This window comes from Drosophila innubila (assembly GCF_004354385.1).
Source record: "Drosophila innubila isolate TH190305 chromosome 3R unlocalized genomic scaffold, UK_Dinn_1.0 2_E_3R, whole genome shotgun sequence".
Classification (NCBI taxonomy): domain Eukaryota; kingdom Metazoa; phylum Arthropoda; class Insecta; order Diptera; family Drosophilidae; genus Drosophila; species Drosophila innubila.
Window position 1 is genome coordinate 28476199 of NW_022995380.1, and position 13037 is coordinate 28489235.

Here is a 13037-nt window from a genome sequence, read left to right on the forward strand (position 1 = left end):
GCGCCACTTGCTCGTTCTTCCTGCTTTCTTTATTTTCTTCAAATGTTTGTTATTTATTTATAGCAACAGAGGCAACGCAGTTCGTATCCTTTGAACTTGCCTGCATGGGTTTGCAACTGTTTTTATGCTATACGAGTATTGGGATATATATTTTTGTTTTCACTATATCCACTGCTTTGAGTTGCCTTTGACGCTGCATTCAATTAATTTCATTTCCATTGAACTCTCTTTAGTCCACTCTCCATCCCTCTTCTTATCACTTCACTTGACTGCGAGCTATTGAATTCCATTTGGCCTTTGTTCTATCGTTTGCCATTGACTTATTAAACAATATATTCGACTATCATATAGCAAGTGCAGCTACAAAATAATAATAAATAACTAACGTCGACAAAGTCACAACGATTTACATACATACATATATTTTTTTGTGCAGTGAAAACTACAACCAAAAGAACTTAAAAAAACAACCACAACTACAAACTGTAACGACATATCAATTAATTTCATTTTAACAACTCCGAGACTGCAAGTAACAAAAAATGGATTACGCTTGGCTTCTGCTTCTCTTCTGTTACTCCATAATTGGTAAGTGAATGCGATGCATTGCTGCACTATTCTCCTTTTTTTTCAAATTCTTTTTTAATGCTATTGTGTGTCGCATTGCTGTAATGAAGCGTCAACACAAATTTGAAAGCAGCTTAAATTACAACCCGATAAATTGATGGCCACAGTGGCCACAGGACGTATACATGATACGTATTGCGTATACGCAAATCGCCTTTGTTTCAATTGATTGTTAAATGTTTTCAGATTCGCTTGCGAGCCGATTAATTTTTCTCTGTTTGCCTTCAGTGCAACCGCAAATCAATATTGACAAAGTTTTCGACTCTGAGCTGATTCTGCTCCTGCTTCTGGCCAGTTGGCCAGCCTCCGTGCCTGGCTGCTCTTTTAATGACTTTTCCCATAATTTCAACCGCTGCCATTGCAATTGCATTGCAGTTGCACTTGCCACTCATTCATTTTCATTCGCAGTTTGCTTTTGATGCTGATGCTGATGCTGATGCTGCCTTTTGGCACTTGGTAATTTGTGCTGCCGCAACTTTTGCTCCGTTGCAGTGGCAGAGAGATAGGGAAAGAAGGCAATGCCTGCACAGCTTGAGTGCAGTTTAAAGTTAAATTGTATTTCGGAAATGTTCGCAATTAGGCAGCCTGCCAAAGGCATCTCCTCCTCCAACGCCGCCAGCACATAAATAACCAATGGCAATGGGGCAATTAATTTGCAACGCATTAAATGAGCTGCCATTTGCCCAAGAGCAACCAAACGTCGACTTTATTCCTCAACTGCGCTTTCATTCAGCTGTATCATGTGCAGAGCAAGTTAACTAAATTGCAGCTTGGTAAATATTAAATCAAGTTGCTTATTGTTATACAGATATATGTTTTATTTTAATTAATAGATCAAGAATTTAAAAATAATAAACAAAACTTAACAAGTCCAGTGTTCATCTCTTATAGTTGGATAGTGATTGATTGTCATGTTTTAATTGATAGATTCAGAAATGTAAAATATTAATAAAACTAGACAGATGTTTATTAATCTTAACATATATTCAACTCTCGGCTCCAGTGGTGTGAGTGAAAGAGTGATTGCTTGTTATATTTTAATTGTTTGTTTTATTTTAATTGATAAATCGAGAGCTTGGACAAAATTTACAGAGCTGAACAGATATTTATTAGTCTAATGCTTAACTCCTGTCTCTAATAGTAAGCATAATAACGACTGATAGTTTTCAGAGCGGTCAGTAATAATAATGGAAGCCCTTTAACAATTTGGCATTACGTTATAGCATCATACAGGAATGCAAGTTTATAAATAAATAACATTTTGTGTATAACAGTAGAGCAAACAAATGTTTCTACTCTGGATGTATTTTTATATTATTCGTTTATCAGTTTAATTTGTGCAGCTAAATTAAAAATTGTCCTTTGCTTTATACATATACATTATTTACCTTAAAAATGCAAACATAAATATTTCTATTATTTAATTTTCTTACGAGTGTGCAGACAACTGAGGTAAAGAAAAGATTTTCAAAAGTGCCTCATTCATGGAACTAAAACACATACAAATTTATATATAAATATTCGTATATTTGCATAAACGTTTCGGCTGGCAAGGTCTATGATAAATATATTTATATGTAAATTTATCTCACCAGAATCTGCAAGGTGGTAAATGTAGTAGCTACTATCAAATAAAACGTGTATGTTGATTACCAGTCAATTTGCATACTTTATGTGTGTAACTATAACTGTACATATGTATATACTTGTAATATAGTGGTTACCCAATTTAGTCGAGTTAAGCTGAATAGCGTAAATTTTTGCTATTGGAATATACTAGTTAAAGGGAACTGTGGGAAAAGTTCACACCTTAGCAACTTGGCATAATTCGTAAATTACATTAAGCTAAGCATTGTTTACATTCATTGAATTCATTCTCAATTGACTGCCGTTGTTAAATTGTGAATGTAAAGCTTAGACTTGCATGAGAACAGTTGATTAGATTACATTTAATTTTAATTGCAGAAAGTATGCAAATTCTGAGAAAACAAGTAAGAACGCTACTGTTGACTATAAGATACACTGCGAACCTACAAACTACTATTTATTTTTGAATACTTCGACATTCAATACAATAATATAAAAAAAAATAAATAAAAACAAATATCTAATACAAACACATTATTCTCTTGAAAATCTTCATCATAGCCATGGTAACACGTTAACGTCATGTCAAAATCAAGAAATATTATGACTTGTAAAGTTGATAGATCAGAGGCTTAAGCAACTTCGAACTGTCATAACTTTGGCAAAATTTTACAGATTTTCAAGTGGAATGTCATTTTGATCATGGTTTGGCCTCTTTATTCATGCTGCATATTTATTTATAAAATTTTATTATTTTTCGACCATTATGGCCATGGTTCCACGTAAACGCTAAGGGTCCCCCCTTTGAAATTTTGAAAATTCATAATTTTAAATCTCAAGTTTTTACTTTTAATCAACTCCTTATATCGTAATTAGTATAAAACAACACTTTAAACTTGATTCTGAGGCCTTTCACATTTTTGTGAAAAATCATGTCAAAGTTAAGAAATATTTTGACTTGTAAAGTTGCAAGGTCAGAGGCTTGACCAACTTCGAACTATCATAACTTTGGCAAAACTGTACCGATTTTCAAGCGGAATGTCATTTATATCATGTTTTGGTATCTTAATTTATTCTGCATTCAAATTTCATTAAATTCGGTAAAAAAAAAAATTGTATTCAAAAATTGATTTTGTGTACAGTTACGTACCGTTACCGGAACCGAAACAGTAACCTTAAATTAGACAAATAAATTAAAGAGAAATTTATATTTAAATCAGTTGCTTTTGGCAAAGCACTTATTTTATTCAGTGAATATATTGAATTATTAAATAACTGAATTGAATTAATAAATGAAAGAAAAGTAAGCAGAGCATTGCTGTTAAAGCCAATTGTAAAAGTAAGTTACAACACATTTGCATCTGCAAGTTAGAAAATATTTTTAAAGTTATTATCTTAACTGTCTGTCTTCTGCCGGTTTCTTCTTTGGCAATCGGAACGGTGCATATTTATAAGCCAGTTTCCTCAATGGCTAACATGGCTCGGCTCATGAAAATTTATGTTGGGAACACACACACACACACAATCACATAGAGAAAGACAGAAAAGTGGAGCCGCTTGAAATTTTTGGTTCGCATTTCTTATCAATTTGCGGTTATGTTGTATAGTATGTATGTTGCAGCTGCGCTTATCGGTAGCTGCCCCCAGCCACATGCCACACGACACACGACACACTCTGCTCGCCACAAACATTGCATTTGCCACAGACAGGGCTACACATATGCCAGCTACATGTGGCAACATCCAATGCTGCACTTTGTTGCGCTTAGCTCGCTTTTATATTCGTATTCTCGTATCCGTCTGTCCGTCTGTCTGTCTGTCTGTCTGCCTAACTGCCTGACTGCCTGGCCAACTATTTTGCATATTCATTTCATGAAATTTCAAATTTATTCGATGTCTCATGTGCCTGCCTCTGCTGCCTGCCGCACTGACTGTCTGACTGTCAAAGCTGCCCCCACCGGAGCCAGTTTTATATTTCCAGCCATACATTTGCCCAGTCACCTGTGTGAATTAAGAAATTATGAGGCCTCCCCTCTTTCCATCCCTCTGTATTTTGCTGTTGTTCAAATTCACCTACTAAATGTTACTTTTTCACTTTCTGTTATTTTAGATATGCAGCGAATCTCGGCGTTGTTTGTAACGGATATCAGTGTGCCGGAAATCGTTGACTTTCGGGATAATGTAACACTGTCCTGCAGCTACGATATGAGTGGACACACTTTAAATTCCGTCAAGTGGTATAAGGATCGTCTAGAGTTCTTTAGGTACATTTAATGGGTGACAACAAGCAGAGCCTTTGTATAAATATATATATATGTTTCATGATTTTAGATATACTCCACTGATGCGACCTGTTTATCTCAAATTTCCCGTTGCTGGAATTCAAGTTCTGGATGGCAAGTACTTCTGCAACGAGTCCACGTGTCGTGTGGATCTCAGTCTGCTGGGCGCCAAGTCCACAGGCACCTTCAAGTGCGAGGTGAGTGGCGATGCACCGCACTTTAAGCTGGCTGCGAGGGAGGACAACATGACGGTGGCAGGTGGGCAAGGACTATAAAGCACTTATCCCATTATTAGCTAATTTGTGTCATTTGAACCCAATACGCTCGCAGCCTTGCCACAAAGCGACCCCCTAATCGAGAGCTTCAACTCGATGTATCGCATGGAGGAGTTTCTCAGTGCCACCTGCTCTTCGGACTACTCCAGCTTACCCACAAAGCTCTCATGGTATATCAATGGCGAGCAGGTTAGAACACAGATAAACGCATTTCCTCTCCCTCTCTCTCACTCTCACTCTCCCTCTCTGTCTCTGTCTTTGTCTCTTTGCAGCCAATGCTTGGGGAACTACAGCCGACCATTGACACGAGCATTCCAGCCCACGATTACATACTGCGTCGACAACGACTCCAGGTGCACTTCTATCTGCAAGGACAACGCTTCTATCAGACCGGTAATATACTCAAGCTTAAGTGCGTGGCGGAAATTGAAAACTACCCGGAACTGCGCCGTGAGATGACGCTCAGTGCCGCCCTAACGCCATTTGACAATTTGAATAATCAAATGTTGAAGCATTCCATACGTACGTATCAAACAATTAACTACTCTGGTGGGCATAAGTTTTTTGACAAAAGTATGAGGAAAATTTACTCATAATTTGAATTTTCTTCATGTTTAATTTGACATTAATGGAAAGTTCATTTGAATACCGTTTGAATTATACAAAAATTTCCTTAACCCATTAAATACAAGTTGATATTTTAGAATATATGTAAAAATCTAGTTATTTGACATTTTTCCCAGGCAAACAAATAACGTTTTGATGCAAAAAGTTTCTCCAAACAATTCTAGTAGTGACTGCAAAAAATGTTTTTCAAAAATCTCTTTGCTTATAATTTTTCTGATTTTTTGTATGGGATGATCTCAGAAAAATTTTGTATAAAAACTAGGAAAAAAGGAAATTTTTAGCAATCATAAAAAATATAAGCAAAGAGATTTTTGAGAAAAAATTTTGCAGTCACTATTAGAATTGTTTGGAGAAACTTTTTGCGTCAAAATACTTATGCCCACCAGTGTACATTTTAATTTCTCAATTTCACGCATATTTGTCTAGCTGCCTTGGATTGAAATTTAATTAATGTCTGTTGTTTTTATTACACAATTTTCGGTTTTTTAATATTTTTCTTTACTGCTCAGCCTCGGCTTCTGCACAAAGGAACTGCCTTTTGGCAAGGACATGTCTAATATCCGGTTTCTTTGCGATAATTCTGCTTACAAAATGCTTGCAACGCCATTCATGAGCTTTCTCGGCAGTCACGGAAATGCCCCAGCCCTGGTCTCAGTTGCACGCTCAGTAGGCGACAACTGCAACTGCAACTTGAATGAGAGCGGGAACTTTGGCAACTATATCAACACATTAGTTAGTTAGTTAGATTAAGCGCAAAGGGGAGACTGTGAGATAGAGGGTGGCTCACTTTGTCACTTGTAAATAGTTTTGATGAAGAAGGTGCAACAATATGAGGCAGAAGCTATAATTACATTTCGCCACAGGTGCACAGTAAATACAGACATAAAACATAGTTAAATTAAGTCAACATTAGGTATTAAGGCTGAACTAGAAATGAACTCCCTTGAAATATTTTGGCTTTAAAACAAGTCATTCATATAAGTTAAACTTTAAACAATTCGTATACAGGGTGAGCCAGCAATGAGTATAAGAATCTTAAGTCATTTTACAATTAAATTGATTTTGTTTTTGTAAATCAAATTTATTGAGCAATTTATTTAGTATAAATAAGCATTATGATCCATATGTTTGTTACTGTTGATAACGAGATTTTGTTAGATTTTTGATATGATTAACGCTGATAACTTATGATATTTAAGATATGGGCATTTCGAGCATAGCTTCTCAGGGAAGCCAAATAAATTGATTGCATGCATTTAATTCAATTACGAAAACAAAAACAAATAACAAATACAAATGCAAATACTCATACAGCATAATAAATAAAACAAATACAAATACAAATACAATTAAACTGCACTCGAAACAGTTAAGTGAATAAGAAAGGTGTTCAATTTGCTTTTTACTAGCCATGATAAGCAACACTCGAGCAAACACGAATTTTAAATGTATATGTAAACAATTCTCAAAATTAAATAATTAATAAACACATTTTTGTGCACATGAAAACCTTTTCGCAACTAAAAGTAAAAAAAAAATATAACACAAAATGTTATCTATGGAATATGCAAATGTTGTAAAAACGATTATGGATGTAACGAAGCGATATGTATAGGTTAGTTACCATAGAAAACTGTAAATACAATTTTAAACATTATAAACAGAGAAAAACAACTATAAATCATGCTCCAATCGACAAACAATAACAACAAAAGCATCTACATAAACAAAACAAAATATGAAAAAAAGAGACGAACATCCAATGTACGTTCTTTAATTTTACACGTTAAGCAGAAAAAATGCTCGAATCAATGGATATGTATTCAGGAACTTCAACGAGTCGAGTAACTAACTAAATATGCAGCAACCATTTCATATTTAATGAGCTACTAGAAAATAGAAATAAAAACCAAAACCAACCGTCAAGTACATGTGTATGATAGTACATATGTATATGAATGTATTCTGGTCTCAATGCAAAAAAAAAACCAAAATAGAATCAATAAAAATGCAAATGTATGTATTAAGTGGCAAACTGGCGAGTAATTTAAAGCAACAAAATATATTCAGATGACATAAATGAAAACTTCAAAAGAGTTACTCGGGAGAATACAAAAATAAAAAAAATAAATATAAAAAAAAAAAAATGCTTTAACAAACATTGAAACTTGATATATTAAATTGAAAAGATAAACAAAATACGGTCGGGCACTTGTTAATCACTTTATGTTATTTAATATGCAATTAAAACAAAACTGAAGGCCGGCAAAAATAACAAACAAATACTCAAAAAACAACTATGAGTATAACTGGCAATGTATAAATTGATTCGTCTGTTCATTCGCACATCTTTTGGTTGTGAACTTGTTTTATTTCAAATAATATAAATAATAATAAAAAATATAAAATAATATGCTTTTTGTTTCTTTTTTTTCGAGCAAATTGCAGCAGATTCATTTCATACTATAAAAAAATGCACATTCAATGCGGAGAGAAAGATAATTAATTAATTTAATGTGAACACAAAATATATATGAAAACTATATATTTCGCTAATCTGGTAAATTACAGACATACCGATGTCGATATCAAATTTATGCATAATAAAAAGTATAAAAAAAACTTTAAATTTAAAGGAATTATAAAAAAAAGGGCGTGTTATGATGGTAATTAATAACATTACATTTGGCGATATTGATAAAAATTTACTAAAGCAATGCCGAAAATTAAACTTACAAATTCATAGATTTTTTATTATTTTTTTCATTCTTTCAATAACTTTATTTTGTTTATTTAAATTTTGTTTCTTCAGTAAACTGTATGAACAACAACATGTACTCCATGTTGCCACAGGAGCTGCCTGTCAATGATGAAGAGTACTTGCTTAATTTGAAATAATAACTTGTTTAAGTACGTAAATTTGTACAATTAATTATGCTAATAAGGCTTGGCCCGACCGAGACCTAAAGTCGGGCCAAAAAGGCAACGGGTAAGAGCTTAAACAATAAAAAGGGTTAAATAATTAATTTCAATGCTGTTGCAATTAGTTTCCACTAAATTTTTCATGAGTTCTGTCCACTTCGCTTACAAGAAACGCTAAGATAGGTCATACCATACAAAAAAAAAAAGGGGACTTCAACTCGGCGGCAGCAAAAAATGAGGAGGAGTCCAAACAAAAAACGGAAAAACAAAAAAAGAAAAAAAAGAAACTGTTAACGAACAAAGGCCACTTTTGATGGCCACTTAATGAGCCTGAGCCTTGGCAGCTAATCAAATTAGCTTGCCCAAGGACTTTCGATCAAATATGCGAAAAACTTTGAAAATTGCGCTTCATTTTGTTGAAGTGTCATATGGTGTACGCGTAATTTATGTGATTTTAATTAGCAGGATGTCATCCTGCCGCCTACAGTTTACAGCCTGTCGCCTGTCGCCTGTCGCCTGTCGAATGCTGCCTGCCACTTTTTACTTATGACTTATGACGCATAGCTGTCATATTCATGTTTCTGCAAGTAATTGAAATTAATATTGCATTATTTTCAAATACAAATATTTTTTTTCGTTGTTGTCGCTTTGCTTGTTTTGATTGTTGTTGTTGGTGTGAGTGCCATTTGTCATGGAATTTTAAACATTTTCAATTAAGTCCCATTCGGTTGGGAGCTTCAGTTGCTTCTCAGCCTCAGTCTCAGCCTAAGTTGCCCAAAAAAAATGCGGCAAAATAAAGTGAAGTGAATTTTTCGCGCTTTGGCATTTGTCAAAGTTTCCCAGCTCCGCTCGAGTGTCCTTTCTTCAAAGTTCTGTAGCTGCTGCTGCTGCTGCTGCTGCTGCTGCTGCCGTTGCAGTCTTCGTCTGTTTGCGTTTCATTAAAATCCATTAAAATGCTGCAAATCAAATTAAAAGTTTCCACTTTTTTACAGGCTGCCAAGCAGTCGGCATCATTGTCAGTGTCGCCTTCATCACGACTATTTTTACGACTCTGGTATCCTTCTAAGCTTTAGACCGGAATCCAGTTCGGCTTCAGTTTTGGTTCGGCTTCTGCTCAACTTTAACTTCGACTTCGGCTTCATTTGCATGAGCAACATTTTCTAATGACAATTACAAATTTTTTCTCGCACTTTTCCAACGCTGGCCAATGGCATTTCTTAAGTAGAAATTACTTTTTAATTTCTTCGTTAATTTGTGGTATTTGTGTCTTGTGTTTCAACTTCTACTTTATAGATTATCGTAATTGCAACTTATCTCAAAACTGTTCGCTTTCCCCTACTGGTTATTTACTGCATAAAAATCTCATTTTGTAGCGACCCATTGACCTATTGACAACCCTGTGGCAACGTGACCCACAATGACTCATTTGTATGTGGCATATGCGGCTGCCTTATCGTCAAACATGTCACGCATAACAAACAGACATCGAGGCAAACGCTCTCAAGCTGCCCTTGGCCAGATTGGTATGCAAACAGCAACAATCTCAGCACGGAAGAGCCTGTATTTTTATTTTACCATAATGTCATTTAAGGTGACGCAGAGATTTCAATTTTGCTTCAGAAACTCAGCTCATCCCTAATGCTTCCTAATGCATTGTTGATATTTCTGTCGAGTTTTTGCTCTTTGCAATGTCATCCACTCATCAGATAAGCAGATCCTTAACATTTTAACCTATTTTAAATTTGATTAATTCACAATTTTTAGTTCCGGAGCAGAAACCGTAACCGAATGTAAATTCTCTGTCAAGAACCGAATACCGAAACGTTTGTACCGGTACGGTTGTGGTAGTTGTCCAACTTCAAACTGTCATAACTTGATCAAAACTGAACCGATTTTCATGCGGAATGTCATTTTATTCATTATTTAGCATTTTAATTCATTCTGCATTTAAATTCTATTAAATTTTTAAAAAAAAAATATTTTTCTCTAGATTCTACAAGATATTGATTTCAATGCTAAGGGTCCCCCCTTTGAAATATTGAAAATTCAAAATTTTAAATCTCAAGTTTTCACTTTTAATCAACTCCTTATATCGTAATTAGTATAAAACAACACTTTAAACTTAATTCTGAGACCATTCATTTTTTTGTAAAAAATCATGTGAAATTGAACAAAAATTTGGACTTGTAAAAAGGCTAAATCCGCAGTCTGACCAACTTCAAACTGTCATAACTTGATCAAAACTGAACCGATTTTCATGCGGAATGTCATTTTATTCATTATTTACCATTTTAATTCATTCTGCATTTAAAATCTATTAAATTATCAAAAAAAAATATTTTTCTCTAAATTCTACAAGATATTGATTTCGATGCTAAGGGTCCCCCCTTTGAATTTTCGAAGATTCAAAATTTTAAATCTCAAGTTTTCTCTTTTAATCAACTCTTTATATCGTAATTAGTATAAAACAACACTTTAAACTTGATTCTGAGACCTTTCATTTTTTTGTACAAAATCATGTGAAATTGAACAAAAATTTGGACTTGTAAATAGCTAAATCCGCAGTCTGAAAAACTGCAAACTGTCATAACTTTATCAAAACTGAACCGATTTTCAAGCGGAATGTCATTTTGATCATGATATGGCCTTTAAATACATTATGCATTCAAATTTTATTAAATTTGTTAAAAAAAAAAGGTCTGTTTATTTCAATGTCAATGGCGCCACGGGTCCACTATTTGCTTCATAAGAAATAGTACATATTTTTAATTTTCTAACAATTTAAGATTTTTTTTTCTTCTATTAAGAGCTTAAATTATAATGGTCTTATAATGGTCTAATTTTAAGACAAAATAGTTAAGATGAATGATTGATTTTGGAAGTTGATCTTTTTTTTTCAATGCAGAAACAATAAGTATTAAGGACAAAGGCCCATTGACAAGCCAGGTTAAATGCTATGCATAGCAGATTTTAATATCATATCAACAATTGAAAAGAATTACCGAAAACCCACTGAAGAACTCTCAATGAGCGACAGGCATTGGCGCTGAAAAACACATGTGCAAAATGTTTTTGGCAAGGACTTCTGACAACACTTAAGATAGCCTATGGAAGCGGAGTCAGAGGCGCAGTCGGCAAACGTAAACTCTTCAATAATTGAACGTGAAGTCATGAGGAAGCGATAAAATCAAATTGCTTCCTTAATGTGTGAAATTGATACAGGAAACAATTTTCCACATTGTTATGAGGCGCACATGTTGTAAGCGAAAGCTTCAGTTTCAGTTTCAGAGTCACTGTTAGCATCGACATAAGCATACACATTCACATTCACATCCAGATTCACATATTCACATCCACACAAAATACGAAATAGGCATCAGGTCTAAAGGTGGCCCTCATTGCCGCCATTACTATTGAGTATTTCGATTACAAACGTAAGCCGGAATGTTCGGCAATCGCGTGCACAACCAATTTCGAGTGATTTCGCCTTCTGCCAGAGTTAGAGGCCGTGGTTGGGAGAATTTCACGCCTGCTAACTAACAGACTTTCAGTTTGGTTCAATATTATATTTCAAGCCTCGATACGACAACTCGATACATGCTGCCTAACCGAACCTTGGCCCCAATGCGGTGCACGGTCCATCAGCGCATGCAAATATGCTTTTGAATTGGTTTACGGCCATTGAAGCGTGCACATTGGCAACGGGAAATAGAAGAGGCGACTCTTACTACGGCTCTGACTACGGCTCTGACTACGGTTCTGGTTCTGGCTCTGACTCTGGCTCAATGGCATGCGCGTTTGTTGTTTGCCAGCGGTCTTGGCCAGCTTTTGCTAATGGCGTGGCTAATACGATTTGCGGCCGACCGCGATTTGGTTATGCGGTCGGCTCAATTCTTGGCCAGCCTTGATTCACCTTCTGCTGGGCATGATGAGCAAATGCAATGCCTGATCAAACATTTCGATTGGTTTGCTGCCGAGACATATAGACTTATAGACGTATAGACGGTAGTTTCATTTGCAAGCGCTTTAATCAAAACGAACCTGTGTCTACACCTGGACTCTGGACTAATGTGCGCCAATTTCAGTTGGAACACAACCGGCGAATATTAACAATGGCCAACAACTACAAGGAGAACAATGTGAACTACAACGAGTGCAGTTAACGTGGCCCAAAAGGGAGCGGGCAACATGGGAACGGGAGCTGAGCGACAAGCGCCGTTGCGTCAATGGAAAGATGACGTTACGCGACAATTTTCCGCTTGAATTACGCTCCCAGTTCATGCTTCGTTTGCACAGGCCAAGAACTGAGCCAAAGCAAAGAAGCGAGAGAGACTGGGAGAGAGAGAGGGAGAGCGAAAAAATAAATAAACGTTAGCAAATTTCCATTTTACAGCATCGCTTCCACATCATCCACAACCAAAGCGGAGCACGCACCTGTGCGACAGTCGACACTCGACAGACGACAGACGACAGACGATGCGACAATCTATGGTTGTTGTTGTTGTTGCTGCTTCGACTTTTGTCCCTTGTACATTGCTGCAGCTGCCTTTGACTCTGCCAGGTTCATTCTATTCCTTTTTTTTTTTATACTAATTCTCCACAGAGATAAGCCCTACGCAAATAATGATAAACTATAAAATTGCATGGTGGAGAAGATGTGAAAGAAGCAGAGTAATAATATCTAGGAAATAAAGATGTGCAAAAAGGCGGAAAATAA

At 35.6% G+C, this 13037-nt stretch overlaps 1 protein-coding gene across 1 annotated transcript; it reads left to right on the forward strand.

Annotated features, from left to right (window-relative positions):
• The first annotated feature begins 541 nt into the window (after positions 1-541).
• Positions 542-7718, forward strand: LOC117790626. The gene is made up of 6 exons (XM_034630123.1): positions 542-588; positions 4325-4478; positions 4546-4754; positions 4827-4960; positions 5044-5289; positions 5901-7718. Exons 1-6 carry the CDS (start codon positions 543-545, stop codon positions 6009-6011), a joined length of 900 nt encoding a protein of 299 aa, XP_034486014.1. The 5' UTR covers position 542; the 3' UTR covers positions 6012-7718.
• The last annotated feature ends 5319 nt before the right edge of the window (positions 7719-13037 follow it).